General features: G+C 38.9%; 1 protein-coding gene across 1 annotated transcript; it reads right to left on the bottom strand.

Annotated features, from left to right (window-relative positions):
* Positions 1-12,562: 12,562 nt before the first annotated feature.
* On the bottom strand, positions 12,563-15,516 carry LOC127659695 (tubulin beta-4B chain-like). Its single transcript, XM_052149632.1, has 4 exons — positions 15,355-15,516; positions 14,166-14,274; positions 13,926-14,036; positions 12,563-13,740 (listed from the first exon to the last, which is right to left on the bottom strand). Exons 1-4 carry the CDS (start codon positions 15,409-15,411, stop codon positions 12,680-12,682), a joined length of 1,338 nt encoding a protein of 445 aa, XP_052005592.1. The 5' UTR covers positions 15,412-15,516; the 3' UTR covers positions 12,563-12,679.
* Between the last annotated feature and the right edge of the window lie 35 nt (positions 15,517-15,551).

Here is a 15,551-nt window from a genome sequence, read left to right as displayed (position 1 = left end):
CCTGTTAACTGTCACTGGCCAAGTGTGGCTAAAAAACAAATAATTGGTTTTATATCAAAAAACTTCATCAGTGTTCACAGACTTGGTATCAAATAAAATAAAAATAAATAAACTTTCATCTTCTACAGTCTATTTTGCAATTAGAACATTAGAGTGAACATATTTTAAATTGTTAAAAGACTGCATTTTTAAAACGTGATATGTGAGCGACAGAGGCTACTTATGTTTCACATTCTCTGCTTATGATTCAATTCAATGATTTAAGAAAACAATTCTTGGTTACAGATGTAACCCCTGTTCCCTGATGGAGGGAACGGTATGTTGTGTCGATGTAGTGACACTAGGGGTTCGCTCTTGAGAGCCCCAATCACCTTTGCTTTATTCAGAAAAGGCCAATGAAAATTGGAGAATGGAATTTGCATGCTGGTCACCTCCCCAGACATACGGGTATAAAAGGAGATGGCGTCCACCACTCATTTGTTTGGAGCCGAGAGAGCGTCCCGGCAATGTCAGTTGTCTGTTCAGCGCCGTGGCAGGTGGGGCACATTTTATCATTCCGGATAGCCATGGTGTGCAGGTCAGAGGTGGCCTGACTCACGGCATTGTAAGCCTTCGCCACTAATGCTTACACGTCTTGGAAGAGAGCCTTGGTCGGTTCCTCCAGGTGGCTGCGCCCTATGGACATAAACGCACCACCACAGCATGCTCTACCTGGGGAAGCTCGACACCGCCATCGAGGGTAGTTAGGGTGGACAAGCCAGCGAAGCATGTACGGGCAGAGAAAGGTGCCTTCCACGGCTTTCGCGAGCTCCTCGTGCACTTCCGGGTAGAAGGGCACTGGGGTGAGTTGCGACCGATAACTCATCCTAATAGCAAGCCCCCAACGAGACATAAAATCCACCCTGAGGCAGTATTCTTTGTGACATATTTTTACATGTTTTGTACATGTTATATGAATCATATACATACTAAATAAATGTCTTACTGATTGAGATGGGAATGCTAGATATGATACAACTGCATAATTGAAATTCCCCCCTCATCGCGTCATTGTACGCAATAACAGTGTTCGGTACTGTGCCTGGAATTGTGCATCACTGCATGTATGGCATTTCCGGCCGAATAAGTATCTGTGCAATTACGCAGTCAGCTCAATATGCTTTCTATATCACATTTGACACTGTTAGCAAGGTTGAGTTCATTTGCTGAATAAACATCATGCAACAATGTGAAAACAGGTCTATACTGTGCGAGCAAATGTGATTGAAACTTACTGCATGTTAATATGGAAAATTATTTGGTGCTGCTGAATGTCTGACACATGTCATCAAAGCTTTTGAACTTATACCATCAGTATCAAAACTACCTATGCATCTAACCTTAAATACAAATTGCACTTTAAACTGCGAAACAAAAAAGCATGTGTATTTTACATGTTATCGCTAAGCTACGTCACCTAGCACTGGACTGGGCTGGCGAAAAAAGATACTTGAGTGACACACGACGCATGAGTAGATGCATTTTTTTAACTGCAAAAGATAGGGTTATTTCATTGCATATTTTTCTGACCTTTATGACACAACCATTTTGGTGTTTACACGAGAGGGCACACAACATCATTTTTGCCAGTGAGAAATACATGAACTGGGATTGAATGTTATTTTAGACTGTGATGAAATTGAAAGAACGGTAAATCTCAGAATGTTATTCGCGTACCCCCATTGTGACCTCACGAACCCCCAGGGGTATGCGTACCCCAGTTTGGGAAACACTGAATTATATGAAAGCTTTTTTTAAGGACAGGACAAGTTTTTTTTTTTTTTCATAAAATGCCATAAAGTAATGCCACAGTAAGACATAAAATACAGGATCTAAACAAAACTAATGTTAGAAACACCTCTCACGTGAAGTGACAACATTTTATTTCAGCATAATATAATACATTTACAAGATTAGAAATATTATAATAGCCTATCTTGTTACAATACAAGTGCTGTTTACAGTTGGAGCCAGCAACTATTTTCATTTTCAACAAACATATTTTTTCTGCCATCTATTATACAAGATAATTCCTCTGGATTGCTCGAAATGATCATGTGGTTAATGTTGCTTTCTAAACTGAGAAATGCCAGCCCTTGTAACCATGGAAACCTCACATGATACGAAATTACTCTGACATCACACCACAGGAAGCCATGCTTCCGGGTTCTTTCAAGCAGCAGTTTTCAATGGTGGAAAAAGGCAGTGCTGCAGTTTTAATAATCTTTTACACTTTATAGAATGTAATAATGTATTTTAATGTTAATAAAAGGTTATTATAAAGGAATATCTATGGTTAACAGTGAAGAAAGTATGTGGGTTCTTTTCTGAAATATTGGCAAAACAAGTTTAAACTTGAGCCTGTATGATTATGTCGGACATGTAACTGGTTGATGAATACACATCTTCACACATTTAACACACTTCTAAAGCCTAAGAATTTTGGTACTTAGAAATGAAAACTACCATCACACATACAACATGTGTCTTAACTGCTTAAATTATTAACCCGCATAAAACAAATAATAACATTTTACTTCAATATGATCATATTCATATCAAAACTTAATAACAGCCATTTTGATATAACAATAGTATTTACTGAATTCAAAATATATGCAAAGACATTATTTTTATTCACTTATCCTTTCTGAAACAGTAGTCCATGCATGGCGGTGGTGAAGCCGGGTCCCGTTCCTCCTGTTATATCATATATGGTGGTCTTAATCATCGTTAGATCATAATTGACCTCATATCTGTTACAGCGGCAGCACTTTGGAAAATAAAAACAGCTGTTTGCGATCAACGTTTGTGTGATTTCTTCGTAAAAACGTTAATATCCACCATCAGCTTCTACGGGTCAATTGTGTCTAATAGAGCATACGAGATAACAATGATGGTGACCCGGGAAATATCATCATGTAATAAAAAACAGTTTTTCCTGGTGCAACAATCCGGTAGAAATTTAATGAAGCCCTAATCTCTAATCATCTGTGGGAAACGGGGTATTTCAACCCCATAAACAGCACTTTTTGGACAGTTTCATCACAATTTGAGCAAAGTGCCCATAGACAGCGGCAACCAAAAAGAACCCAGAAGGGGCGGGGTGAAGTGTTTTTTGTAAACAGTAACTTCATCTATTGCCTACATGACCTGCCAGTCATGTAAGCACAGCGTAGTTCTAGCGGGAAGACTAGCAGCTGTGCATCATCGCACCATTAGCTGGGTAATTGCCAGCCAATCACATGTAAGCCGTTGCTTTATAAGTCTGCTCACAATCTATCACATTGTTGTTTCAGTGTGCTAACATGGCAACCTCCACCACCCCACCACCAACAGTTGAGTCCCGTCCTGCACGGGGTTAGGCTCCTCACCCCTGCCTCCTATCTCCGGCAGGATATGACGGTTCCGAGTACAACTTCTTCGGACCGCCACAGGGGGCCTATGCCAAAGATAGACATTACTTTTCTGTTTTATATTCATCAAATGAATGTCATCTTAAATTTCACTCAAGTCTGTGAGTCTTCCAGATAGAAAAAAAATTATTCTATTGGGCGGATTGCTCTAGGCAAATATCCAATGCACATTTTGTAACAGGCTCGTTTGAGATGTCAAATGCCTCGCCTTGAATGTAGACGGCTGCAGTCAGGGGAGGAGTGAAATAAGAGCTGTCAAGTCGGACAGTTCTCGCTTCTCATTGTGGATCGACCGCTATGAGATCAAAGGCAGATATTGCATGATTCAAGTTTATGTCTGTGCTGCCTCACCCTCGTGGTACATTTTTTGACAAACGTCTTCATGACATCACAGCAAGTCGGACAGAGTTCTAACCGGCATGCACCTGCCGGTGATCGGTTCTGCGCAGAACTTGCTCATCTCAAATGAGGCTATTGAGTCTGTCCTCACTGCAGCCTGTAGCGTAATGACGTACTGATTTGAATCCACTATGTACTGGATGTTGTAACACGTATACCCCTAAGTGGATTTTGTTAAAGTCATGAACGTAAATGAAAAACACAAATAGTTGACTCATTTTTGCTTCTACTCAACAGTAAATTAATATGACTCAAATCAAATAAACAAATATGGATTTATTTTAAAACGTGTTAACATTGAATGCAAATAAAATGGTAACATCCCTTAGCTTGTTAAAAGCTGATTGTTTCACTGGCTATTTATACACCACTAAGCACGTTAAAATTACAAAGCATTTTACACACATTAAATCTACTTATTGCTTATGAATTGATAATAATCACAAAATACATTTAGCTTTTAAACCAAAGATCAAATGATAAAAAATAAGCTCTGTAATATAATGAGGCTCTGCAACACACACAAACATTGAGCATGCATATATCATGACATATTAACAAGCTATTTTGCACATTGTATTCTAACATCCATAACAAATATATATATTTTTCATTAGTCCAGACATAAACAATGACAATTTTACCAAACAAAGACAACATGAGCACTCAAATCACATACAATAACAGTTCATTGGTGCCATTGAGTTAGTGCATGCATGTTCAAACAATAATGATCTCACCAAAATCCACTCTAGGGCGTGTGTTACAACATCCAGTACATACTGGATCTAATCCAGCATGCTACAGACTGCAGTGAGGACTTCATGGGACTCATTCACCAATGGAGCTTGGCTGTCCTCTATTGGACATTTCTGGTTCTGCATCTGATCAAGTTCCACTCAGAACTGGGATAGACAGTTGCTTTTATTTTCTAGTATTTTTTTAATTTCAGTTTATATTTTTATTATATTTATTTATATAAAAAGTAAATGTTTGTGCAGTATATTTTCATTACAATAAACATAAACTTCTTTAGCTTTTTCATTTCACTTTAAAAAACTGCTTTCACTTGGACAGTAAACTGCCATGGCAGCAGTGTTTAATATATCAAATATCCCTTTACAATTTTACATCAGCAGTGTATTGACATTATTCCAAAATAAAAATATCATGAATAAGTACCTCAAAAACATGTAAATAATGACATTCAATGTGTTGCCATGACAACACTGATTAAGATATCAAGAATCCCTTCAGAATTTTAAATCTGCATGTCTTGACATTATAAAACAAATTGAAGCAATTCAGGTAAACATAAGAGGGAAATTTCAAAGTCTGTTAAACGTACCACGCTTCCTTCTGCCAGTTACGTACGTACAACTGTGACCCACAATAGCCACAGCAATGTGATCAGCCCACAATGCCAAACATTTGGCTCGATTTTTATGTATATCACACAATGCATGCAGAAGATATGAGACACAAATTTGATATATAACAAAATCAGTTTGCGATTTAGCATCGTCAATGTCTTGGAATGATGTCACCCATATTTGAGTATTTCAAATTCCTGAGCATGCATTTTTCGAGCGCGGCAGAGGAGAACTGTCTCGGCAAATATGCTGCTAAAGCCAACTGGCCATACGGCCATCGTCGCCTACTGCACTTCTCCTCCCAGATCCACAACATCGGCAGGGCTGACTTCTATCCACGGCTTGGACGCCACTCCTGGGTGTGGCACGAATGCCATAGGTAAGCACCAGCGCTCTCGTTATTGCTGATTTTCAGGCTGTGCATTTCTGTGTCTTGTCTTGCATGTTGAGCAGGCATTTTGGGCCTGAAACATCCTGTAGGACTAGGCCCCTCAACACTAAATATTTTGGATGTATTCTCAAACACACATGATACAACTCAGTAGCTCGTAAAGTAAACAAACTAGCCGCAAATTTGCCGCTCGTTATTTTCACATACGAATGAGCTTTTGATTCACCGCAAATGTTTTCTAGAAATTTGCAGCTCTTAGCCGGTAGTGGTGAACCTCCAGCAAACCTGTGGCAACAATGGACAATTGTCCACAAGTTTGTCGCATGTGAAAATTACGACTTGCGAAAAATTTGCCATTAGGGAAGCTTTGCCAAGCCAAGACTTAAATTGGTTGTGTCAGAAAAAGGCAACATGCAAAATGTGCTGTGCTGGGGGGCCTCCAGGTCCGGTTTAATAACCACTGCTCTATAACAGTGATTCCCAATCAGGGGTGTGCAAAAAGAACTGAATTCCCTTCCAAAAATCTAAATGAGTCGCAAACTTCCCGCAAATTTGCAACAAAATTGCAAATTATTATTTTCACATGCAAATGAGATTTTGATTCACCGCAAGTGTTTGCCAGAAGTTTGCAGATCTTCACCGTTAGTGGTGAACCTCCGGCAAACCTCTGACAGCCTTTGCTGCAAAGCTGAAAATGATCAGTGGGGAATTTGCTGCACAATTGAACTCTTGATTTTCGTTTAGTTATGTTGAACCAAACAAAATGTATGGCTACAAATTGAAATAATAGAAATGGGTAAATACATGTATGTTGATTTTACAATTAATCAGAATCTCCATTCATACAATCTTGATAATGATCTTTTATTCTATGAGACGTTTGGCACTGATATAAAAGTTTGGTTTGACTAGTTCCGTTTAATGTGTGTGCAAAAACAAGATCTACTGAGACAAAAGCTAGTTAGACCTTTTAGTTTAGTGTCAGTAATATTTAACGATTTACTTTATAAATGACATTGTATAGATATAACATATACTTTATAAATGACACCCCATAGATGTAACATTAAAACTTTTAATAATGTGTATATTGTATATATTTCAATATTTCATACATATACATATGTACAATCTGGCATACTGGGCATTTTCCCGGTGGGCCGACTCACTTTGGGGCCGATCAGGGGCGTACTGGCCATCGGGAGAACCGGGCCGGTGGGTCGGCCGCGAAATGTGCCAAATGGGCCGCGATAAGCTAAAATGAGCCGCTCCTTTATGCATAACTGACAACAAAATAGTGGCGCGATATGCAGAAAAGGACAGTGAAGTTTTGGGCCAGTTGCCATGTAAACTCCCAGGCCGATTTATCTTTACAGTCCAGCCTTGTCCATATGTATCCACAGAGGTCTGGGCTAAGCCCTGAATATTCCCCAAGAACCACCCCTGGATTTCAATATATCAAAACAATTCTGATTGTTCGGTAAAAATCTATATTTATGATAATATGAAATGAAGATATTTAGTCTTTGGTATGCATCTTTAGTTTTGTGTTGATGAAGGGGTTCTTGTGTGTTATTGATGGTGCTGCGGGGGTATTTAAGGCAAAGAAAGTTGGAAACACCGCTCTATTTTATTTTCTAGTACACTAGCGCAAATGTATTTGTGCACTAGCAAATGTTTTTTCTAGTACACTAGCGCAAATGCTCAATTTCATGTGTTGTTGCATTCTGAAACGTATTATAAAGCCATTCATTTGCAACACAAGAATACTTTATATTCTCAGTGAACTTATGATCATTATTTGGTTTATTCGACGCACCTGTATTTGAAAACAAAAATTACTTTTTGATTATTGTACACATGCAATAGAAGTCTTCAACCCAACAAGAGCCCGACTGGGTTTTGGGCCAGGTTCGTGGCTGTTCACACATTTTTGAGTGTGTGCACTGTTTTTTCAATGGAAGCGCAGCGTTGGTTTAGCCCAGGCAGCATTTTTTTGTCTAATAAAAGTAGAGGCAAATTCATTAAACCAAGGATTATCTTTACCACTAATCCTAAATCGTCTAAAAGGAGCATGTTTTTCACATATGGCCAGGAAAGTGGATTTAAAATAATCCCAGGCTAAATTTACATCTGCCATATATGTTACAACATTCTCAGCATTGCTGCAAGAGGATCCACAGCTGAAATTACCATAACAGACTTCTATGGTCAGTTTTGACTTTCACATTAACTTCTGTATATTTCCACTAGAGGCACCAAACCAAAATGTAAAAAAATAATTGTTATCAAACAGGTATTCCGAACACTCCTCCTCTCAGTTTGTGTAACATATAGTCCAGGCCCAAACTCAACCCAGTGATTGAGACAATGTTGCTGTTTTGGGATGTTAAAACAAATAGAGCAATATTTTGATAGTGCCACAGAGCCACAGGGTTTCAGCTTGACCTACCTCAAGAAAATAACATTACTGTAGCAGCGTTTTTGCAAAATTACATGATGTGGTTCCTACATATATCATGGTAGTTCTAAAAGTTAAATGTCCACTGTGAGGCGCTAAAAACGAGTTAAGTGTTCTCTCCAACAGATGAGGTTTTCAGGTTTATGCTCTATTGAGTTTTAAATTAACACAACATACCTCCCTACCCTAAACCTTAAACCTAAACCTAACCGATAGCATCATAAAAAGAAAATGTGAGATGAAAAACACAATTGCTCATGCAACCACGTCATTTTGTGGTGCTTGTATGATACTTACGGCTCTTGTGTTGACTCACGTACTCTTCAGGACTCGTACCTGCATCACAAGTGCACCGATCTATCAGTTAAGATATGGCGCAATTTAATCAGCTTGTAAATGTAGTTAGTTATGTAATGTTTCTCACAAAACTTGTCAAGACAATGTCCTTGAACAATTTTACTCCAAAACAACAAATAAGACAATTTTGCAGCCTATTGTTAGGCCCACTAAAGGAATAGTTCAATCAAAAATGAAAATTCTCTCATTATTTACTCACCAACTCACATCCCAGATGTGTATGACTTTCTTTCTTCTGATGAACACAAATGGAGATTTTTAGAAGAATATTTCAGCTCTAGTGGTTAAATCTATATATGTGGAAGTGATATGATAGGTCAATGTTTAAGCGTTTTTTCACATTATTGGTGATTCTCATTTTTGCACATATTGCCAACTACTGTGCAAAGAGGAGAATTTATAGTAAAAATAAGGACTTAAATATTGGTCTGTTTCTCACACACCCACAGTTTTTCGGGAATGAGGAGCGTCACTGAAAACAATGGGAATAGTAACAGTGAAACGTCTGGATGTGTTATGGTAATGAGAATTGGGTTGTAAAATGTGTTTGAAATGTTCTGAAAATAATGTCACAATCCAAATAATCCCAATGGTCCTAAATATAGGCTTAATTTGGGTTTAAATATGACCAAGACATTTTCTTCACAGGTTTCATGAAAAGCTCATCTCAGGCTGAAACCACACCATGAGTTCAGCTCCATCCTTCACCCCTACAGCTCTGATTCTGTCCTGGACGGCTTGTTTTCATCTATGAAAATGATAGATTTGTAGGTTGCAGTATTTAGGATTAATGATAATTTAAAATGAGTCATTGTGGACATTTTTAATGTCAGATATTGATAGGTTGAAACATTTTAAATTCAACACGAAATATACAACATTTCTTGTCTTGTTGTTTTTGATTAATTAATTCAGCCTGACATATGTCCCATCATAGAAGGGGGGTTGTTGACTATAAAATGTAATTCTTTGAGTAATATGTGATAGATGTTTGGCATAGAAGACAGACTGTATGTACAACCTCTTATACAGGCACTATCATAGTATGGATGTCTTCACATGAGACCTGCTGTCTCTAAATGGGACTAAAGTGGCTGATGGACATAAAGCTAGCTTCTGCCTGGAGGACACACACTGACATGAAGGTAAGACAGAGGTCAAAGGTTAGTTGCAAGAGGTGCTGGAATAATGGATACCAAACTTTCGATCTTTGATTTGTGCAAGCATTCGCTTTAACCTCAAGTCCAGGTCACATTTCATCCCCAAATCAAAAATTGTTAATGGTTAAAACATAATGGCACAATTCCTAAAATGTTAATGTCCTCACATATAGGCTTCATTTTCTTTACACAAAATATAATTTCTTATTTCTTTATTTTGATTTTGGGGGGAAATATAACCAAAATGGTGTTTTTGTTTTCAAGGCTGTTATTCAAAATCCCACTAGGTGTCCCTAGACTACTAGGTTTAGTAGATATTAACATTTGTAATGCCTATATATTACTTTTATCCTGCTCTGTCACACGTATTGATCTTGTTTTAAAACTATCACCATATGACACATCTGTTGTTACCTTAAGTTTTAAAAGACAATGGTCATATTTACCATATGATAACCTCCCTTGCTGCAGGTATTTCAAAGTGATATGAATGTGCTAACTTTGGTGAGCAGGGCATCACAGTGGGCTGCTGGGACTTGTACATACATGATATTGACTGCCAGTGGATTGACATCACAGATGTTAACCCAGGAAACTACATACTACAGGTATTCAGCTATTTGTCAGTATTTCACAGAACGAGTAACTACTTTGGTACCAAGTAAATGTACTTCCATAGGGTAGATAGTCTTTACTTAGTGTGCAGTGTTACATCACCAGACTTTGGTCCCGCAGGACCCCATTGTCTGATTATAGATATGTAATGTACATTGAATCGTTAAGGAACACACGCCCGTCATCTGTCACAGAACCACAAACCAATGAACAAGGTGGAAATATAGTAATTTGTTATGCTTAAGTGTTTTAGAAAGTAACTTAAAAGTAATTAGTAATGTAATTACTTTTTCAATGAAGTTATCAGCAAAGTCAGTAATTTGGTTGATATTTTATAGTAATTTGTAGTGAATTACATTTTTGAGTAACTTACCCAACACTGATGATGATAAATATTCTTTGAGCAAAAATGATTTGTTTAATTTTCTTGCATTGATTAGGGGTTAAATATAACCAGATTTCGGAAGAATCACCCCAGTATGGGTCTTATCTTTTTGTCCTCTTATTTAGGTCGTAATAAACCCCAACTTTGAGGTAGCTGAGAGCAACTTCACCAATAACGCTATGCGGTGCAACTGCAAATACGATGGCAACCGTGTCTGGTTGCATCAATGTCATCTTGGTGAGACCTGCTGCATTTCACTGGGCCCTTCACATTATGTTAAGGGTTGAAGGGAACATGACCTACTTGCTTAAACAAAAATGAAACTAAGCAACATTTTAAGCAGTTTTTCCCACTTTCTTTTGACATACCAACAACTAACCAACTATCTTGTTATTTGAATAGTTTTTGTAATTGAATTGTGTTTCCAAGTGATTCGTTTAGTGAGGAGGCTGAGAAACAATTGAAGCAGTATCCCGGGCAGCTGAACAACAAGATCTCATAACATTTTGTAAAGGAGAAAGCCAAGGAACCCAACAACTGCAAGAACCACATGAATCTGGACAGAGAACCCTTAATTACTTTATATTGCTATTTATTCTCATTTTGGATCTGATGCTACTGTGGTCCAATGACATGTTGTCTTTTACTCTTAGATTAGGTCACTGAAAACATACAATTATCATTTAGCCTTACACACAGAACAGAGCTGTGACTGTAGCCTGTGGATTTGTGTATGTAAATACAATGAATACGTGGTTAGAGGATTATTGTGCACTTCCTCTTTTATGATGGCAAAGAACTTTAGAACAGACATCCACATGAAACACAGGTTTCAGTGAATTTTAAACATGCATGAAAACACTCTTGTTTACAGACTGTGATTGATGCTTTTCCCACATTCAACTTGTTTTTTTTCAATCACAGTATGTACATTTATTTTTCTTGTGCTCTACATATCTGTACATTTGTAGTATTTGCAGGATATTTCTGGAATATTCTGGAACAATGTTTGTAAAATACACAAAACTGCACTTCTAAAAACCTTCTTGATGCCATTTAAATCTTCTGTACGCATTCAGACCTAAACTTGAATTGAGAAAATGGTCAAAAAAGGTTAATCTTGGCTTTTCCTAACCATTCATCAAAACTGGATTAAAGTGGAAGCAACGTGATTTTAGTAAATTAGTAAATGGCGCACAAAAAAATTGTGATTGGGTGGACTTGGGCATATTCACACAATATGCCGCTTACAAAATCGAATTTTACATGCAGTTGCATTGAAAACCTTGGATAACAGAATACAATCATTTCAAGAATTTAAGTAAAGATCAAGTAACAGCACTAGTGGCTTAATGTTGATTACCACAGAAAATAATTGACTGCCTAGTTTATGTAATGCAAGGCACTTAGTAGAAATGGTGCCAATCCATTAACCATCCAGTTCATATTTCCTAACCGCTATGGTTTCAAATGTATAGCCACAAGACAAACATGCGCATCAACAGAAGAAAAAAAAAATCCCATTGAAAGATTAAAAGGATTTATTGGCATCACGTCACTTTAATATAAATTGTAATATTAGATAAGAGATATGGAAAGTGATTACACTTAAGTTAACCCGTTTGTCCATCTCGTTTTCAAATTTTTGGTTACTACTTTGACATTTATGGACTAACCTCATTTACTCATATGTGCCTTACGGGAACCAGTTGAAATGTTTTATTAAGGAATGAGGTGCACAACCTCGTGGTAATCAATTTCCCCCAAATGTCATTGACCTCAACTCATATTGAAACCAGAAATTTACTACTTAAAATACTTCAGCCACAAATGCTTATTTGCATGTGAAAGCATGAACATGCTGCAGTGTTATAGAATAATTTTTAATCCAAAAATGTCCACTTAGTTTGACAATGGGTGGTGTAAGCCTGTATAAATATTCAAGGAACTGAGGGAAACAGACCAGTGATTTTATTCATTTTATTAGCAGTACAACTGAAGGTTGTAGGTGACAGGAAATGCAATAAGAAAAAGGAAAGTTTCGAAAAGGAAAAACACATATAACACAAACATTACAGGTAATTTAAGCAAGTTCCTCTTCACCCTCCTCTTCAAACTCGCCTTCCTCTTCAGCAGTTGCATCCTGGTACTGCTGGTACTCGGACACCAGGTCATTCATGTTGCTCTCTGCCTCAGTGAACTCCATCTCATCCATGCCCTCTCCAGTGTACCAATGCAGGAAAGCTTTGCGCCTGAACATGGCCGTGAACTGCTCTGAAATTCGCTTGAACAGCTCCTGGATGGCTGTGCTGTTGCCGATGAAGGTGGCGGCCATCTTGAGGCCACGGGGTGGAATGTCGCAGACAGCGGTCTTGACGTTGTTGGGGATCCATTCAACGAAATAGCTGCTGTTCTTGTTCTGAATGTTGAGCATCTGTTCGTCCACCTCCTTCATGGACATGCGGCCACGGAAAATGGCGGCAACCGTCAGGTAGCGGCCATGACGTGGGTCACAGGCAGCCATCATGTTCTTGGCATCAAACATCTGCTGAGTGAGCTCGGGGACAGTGAGTGCACGGTACTGCTGGCTGCCTCGGCTGGTCAATGGAGCGAAGCCAGGCATGAAGAAGTGCAGACGGGGGAAGGGCACCATGTTGACTGCTAATTTACGGAGATCGGCATTCAACTGGCCAGGGAACCTCAAGCAGGTTGTGACTCCACTCATGGTGGCGGAGACGAGGTGGTTGAGGTCGCCATACGTGGGTGTTGTGAGTTTCAGCGTGCGGAAGCAGATGTCGTACAGGGCTTCGTTATCGATGCAGAATGTCTCGTCGGTGTTCTCCACTAACTGGTGGACAGACAGCGTGGCATTGTAGGGCTCTACCACTGTATCGGAGACTTTGGGAGAGGGCACCACGCTGAAGGTGGTCATGATACGGTCAGGGTACTCCTCACGGATTTTGCTGATGAGGAGTGTGCCCATGCCAGACCCTGTGCCTCCACCCAAGGAGTGGGTGAGCTGGAAGCCCTGCAGACAGTCACAGCTCTCCGCCTCTTTGCGAACCACATCCAAAACTGAGTCTACCAGCTCAGCTCCTTCAGTGTAGTGGCCCTTGGCCCAATTGTTTCCAGCACCACTCTGGCCTAAAAAAATAAATTAATAATTTTAGGAGTCAAGCTGAAGCAATGCAAGAGGAAAGCGATCAATATCAGACTGGAAACCAGTCATTCAAATCTATTCAAAATCTGTTCCCAGCCAGTGTTGGATCAATCCTCCTCCCCCAAATTAGATGCTCAACTCCATACAGCCACCAAATGCGGAAACTTACCAAAGACAAAGTTGTCTGGTCTGAAGATTTGACCAAATGGACCAGACCTCACAGAGTCCATTGTTCCAGGTTCCAAATCCACCAGCACAGCACGTGGAACGTATTTCCCACCTGAAAAACCAAAGTCCAAAATTTCAGGGCAAATCAAAAGCTACTAACAAACTACTTCTAGATAGGATGTGCAAGCTGTATTGTACAAAGACAATACCCGGATACAAAAGGTTTCAAATATCTGCTCACCTGATGCTTCATTGTAATACACATTAATTCGGTCCAGCTGAAGGTCACTGTCGCCATGGTAACTGCCTGTTGGGTCAATTCCATGCTCGTCACTAATGACTTCCCAAAACTGAAATAAAATGCATTCAGAAAAAACACGTACATTAATTTTTAATTTTCACAAACGTAATTCAAGGTTTTGAAATTTAGGACATTAAAACTTTTAAAATACTAAGCAATAAACATGATGATTCGGAATATTTTATAAACGTCAATAGAAGGGAGTAAAAATCAAGCCAAAATTCAATGGGCTAGCGCTTCCCGCTACATGCGTCCCACATTCATAAAATGGAGTTTGCCAAGTCACTGGAGCCATTTTACACCACGGGGAGCTTAAAAGAAACTGCGTGTGACTCGTACGAAACAAAGAAAATAAGCTTTTGATATTGCTCAGTGACACGAATTATTAATTTCATCCAAGGTATGAGGGTATGAGAGCATATGTGTCATGATACTAACGTTCCCTCACTTATTTCGAAGATGAATCAGATACAACAGCTCACATTGCGACACGAGTCATTTTAGGGAATCGATTCGTTAAGACTGTTCAATTCAACGAACCGCTTCAAAAATAGACTCACCAATTCGTTTGTCATCAGCGTGGCACTTTATTTGTGCTTTATTTTGTAGCAAAACACTTCCTTCGCTATAAACCGTTGCCCATCACGACGTTGTTAAATATTAAGGTGGAAAATGTTGCATTGTGTGTTGCCAGAGGAGGGTGACGCCTCAACGATTTCCGAACAGGCGTAACCAAATCATTAAAAGAATCGTTTCAAAAGAACCGACTCGTATGCGACATTATGCCGGCGCGGCCAACACCCTAAAACTAACGCATTGTTTAATTTGTTAATTCACAACCGCCATTTTTCACAGTTCCCCCCCCCCCATTTAAAAACAAATACATTTCCCAATCGACTTAGGCACGCAAAATAAGACATTTGCTTAAAAAAAAAAAATGTGTGCGTGTTTGAGACTTAGCAAGGAACATATATAGACTTGGTAGATTTACTAGTACAAAAAAAAAAGCTTCACGAAAATAAAAATTACAGAGCGAAAAACGCTTACATTTAAAAGAATCAACGACTTATTTCTCCAAAAGCAACTGACACGAATCACATTCAAATTAAAAATGATATTTAGTTCCTACCTTGGCACCAATCTGGTTGCCGCACTGTCCAGCCTGTAAATGCACAATCTCCCTCATTATTGCTTGCTCGTTCGTTCGTTTGTTGGAAAACACAAAAGTAACTGAGACTGACCCAGTCAAACTCAAAACCCTCGACAATGAGGTCGGAAGCTGAGATGTACTCCTACTTATTCAGTCTGGAGAAATCTCCCACATTT

Source organism: Xyrauchen texanus, chromosome 19, assembly GCF_025860055.1.
Source record: "Xyrauchen texanus isolate HMW12.3.18 chromosome 19, RBS_HiC_50CHRs, whole genome shotgun sequence".
Taxonomy (NCBI): Eukaryota; Metazoa; Chordata; class Actinopteri; order Cypriniformes; family Catostomidae; genus Xyrauchen; species Xyrauchen texanus.
The sequence above is the reverse complement of the archived record's forward strand: the minus strand, read 5'-3'. Positions and strand labels throughout refer to the sequence as shown.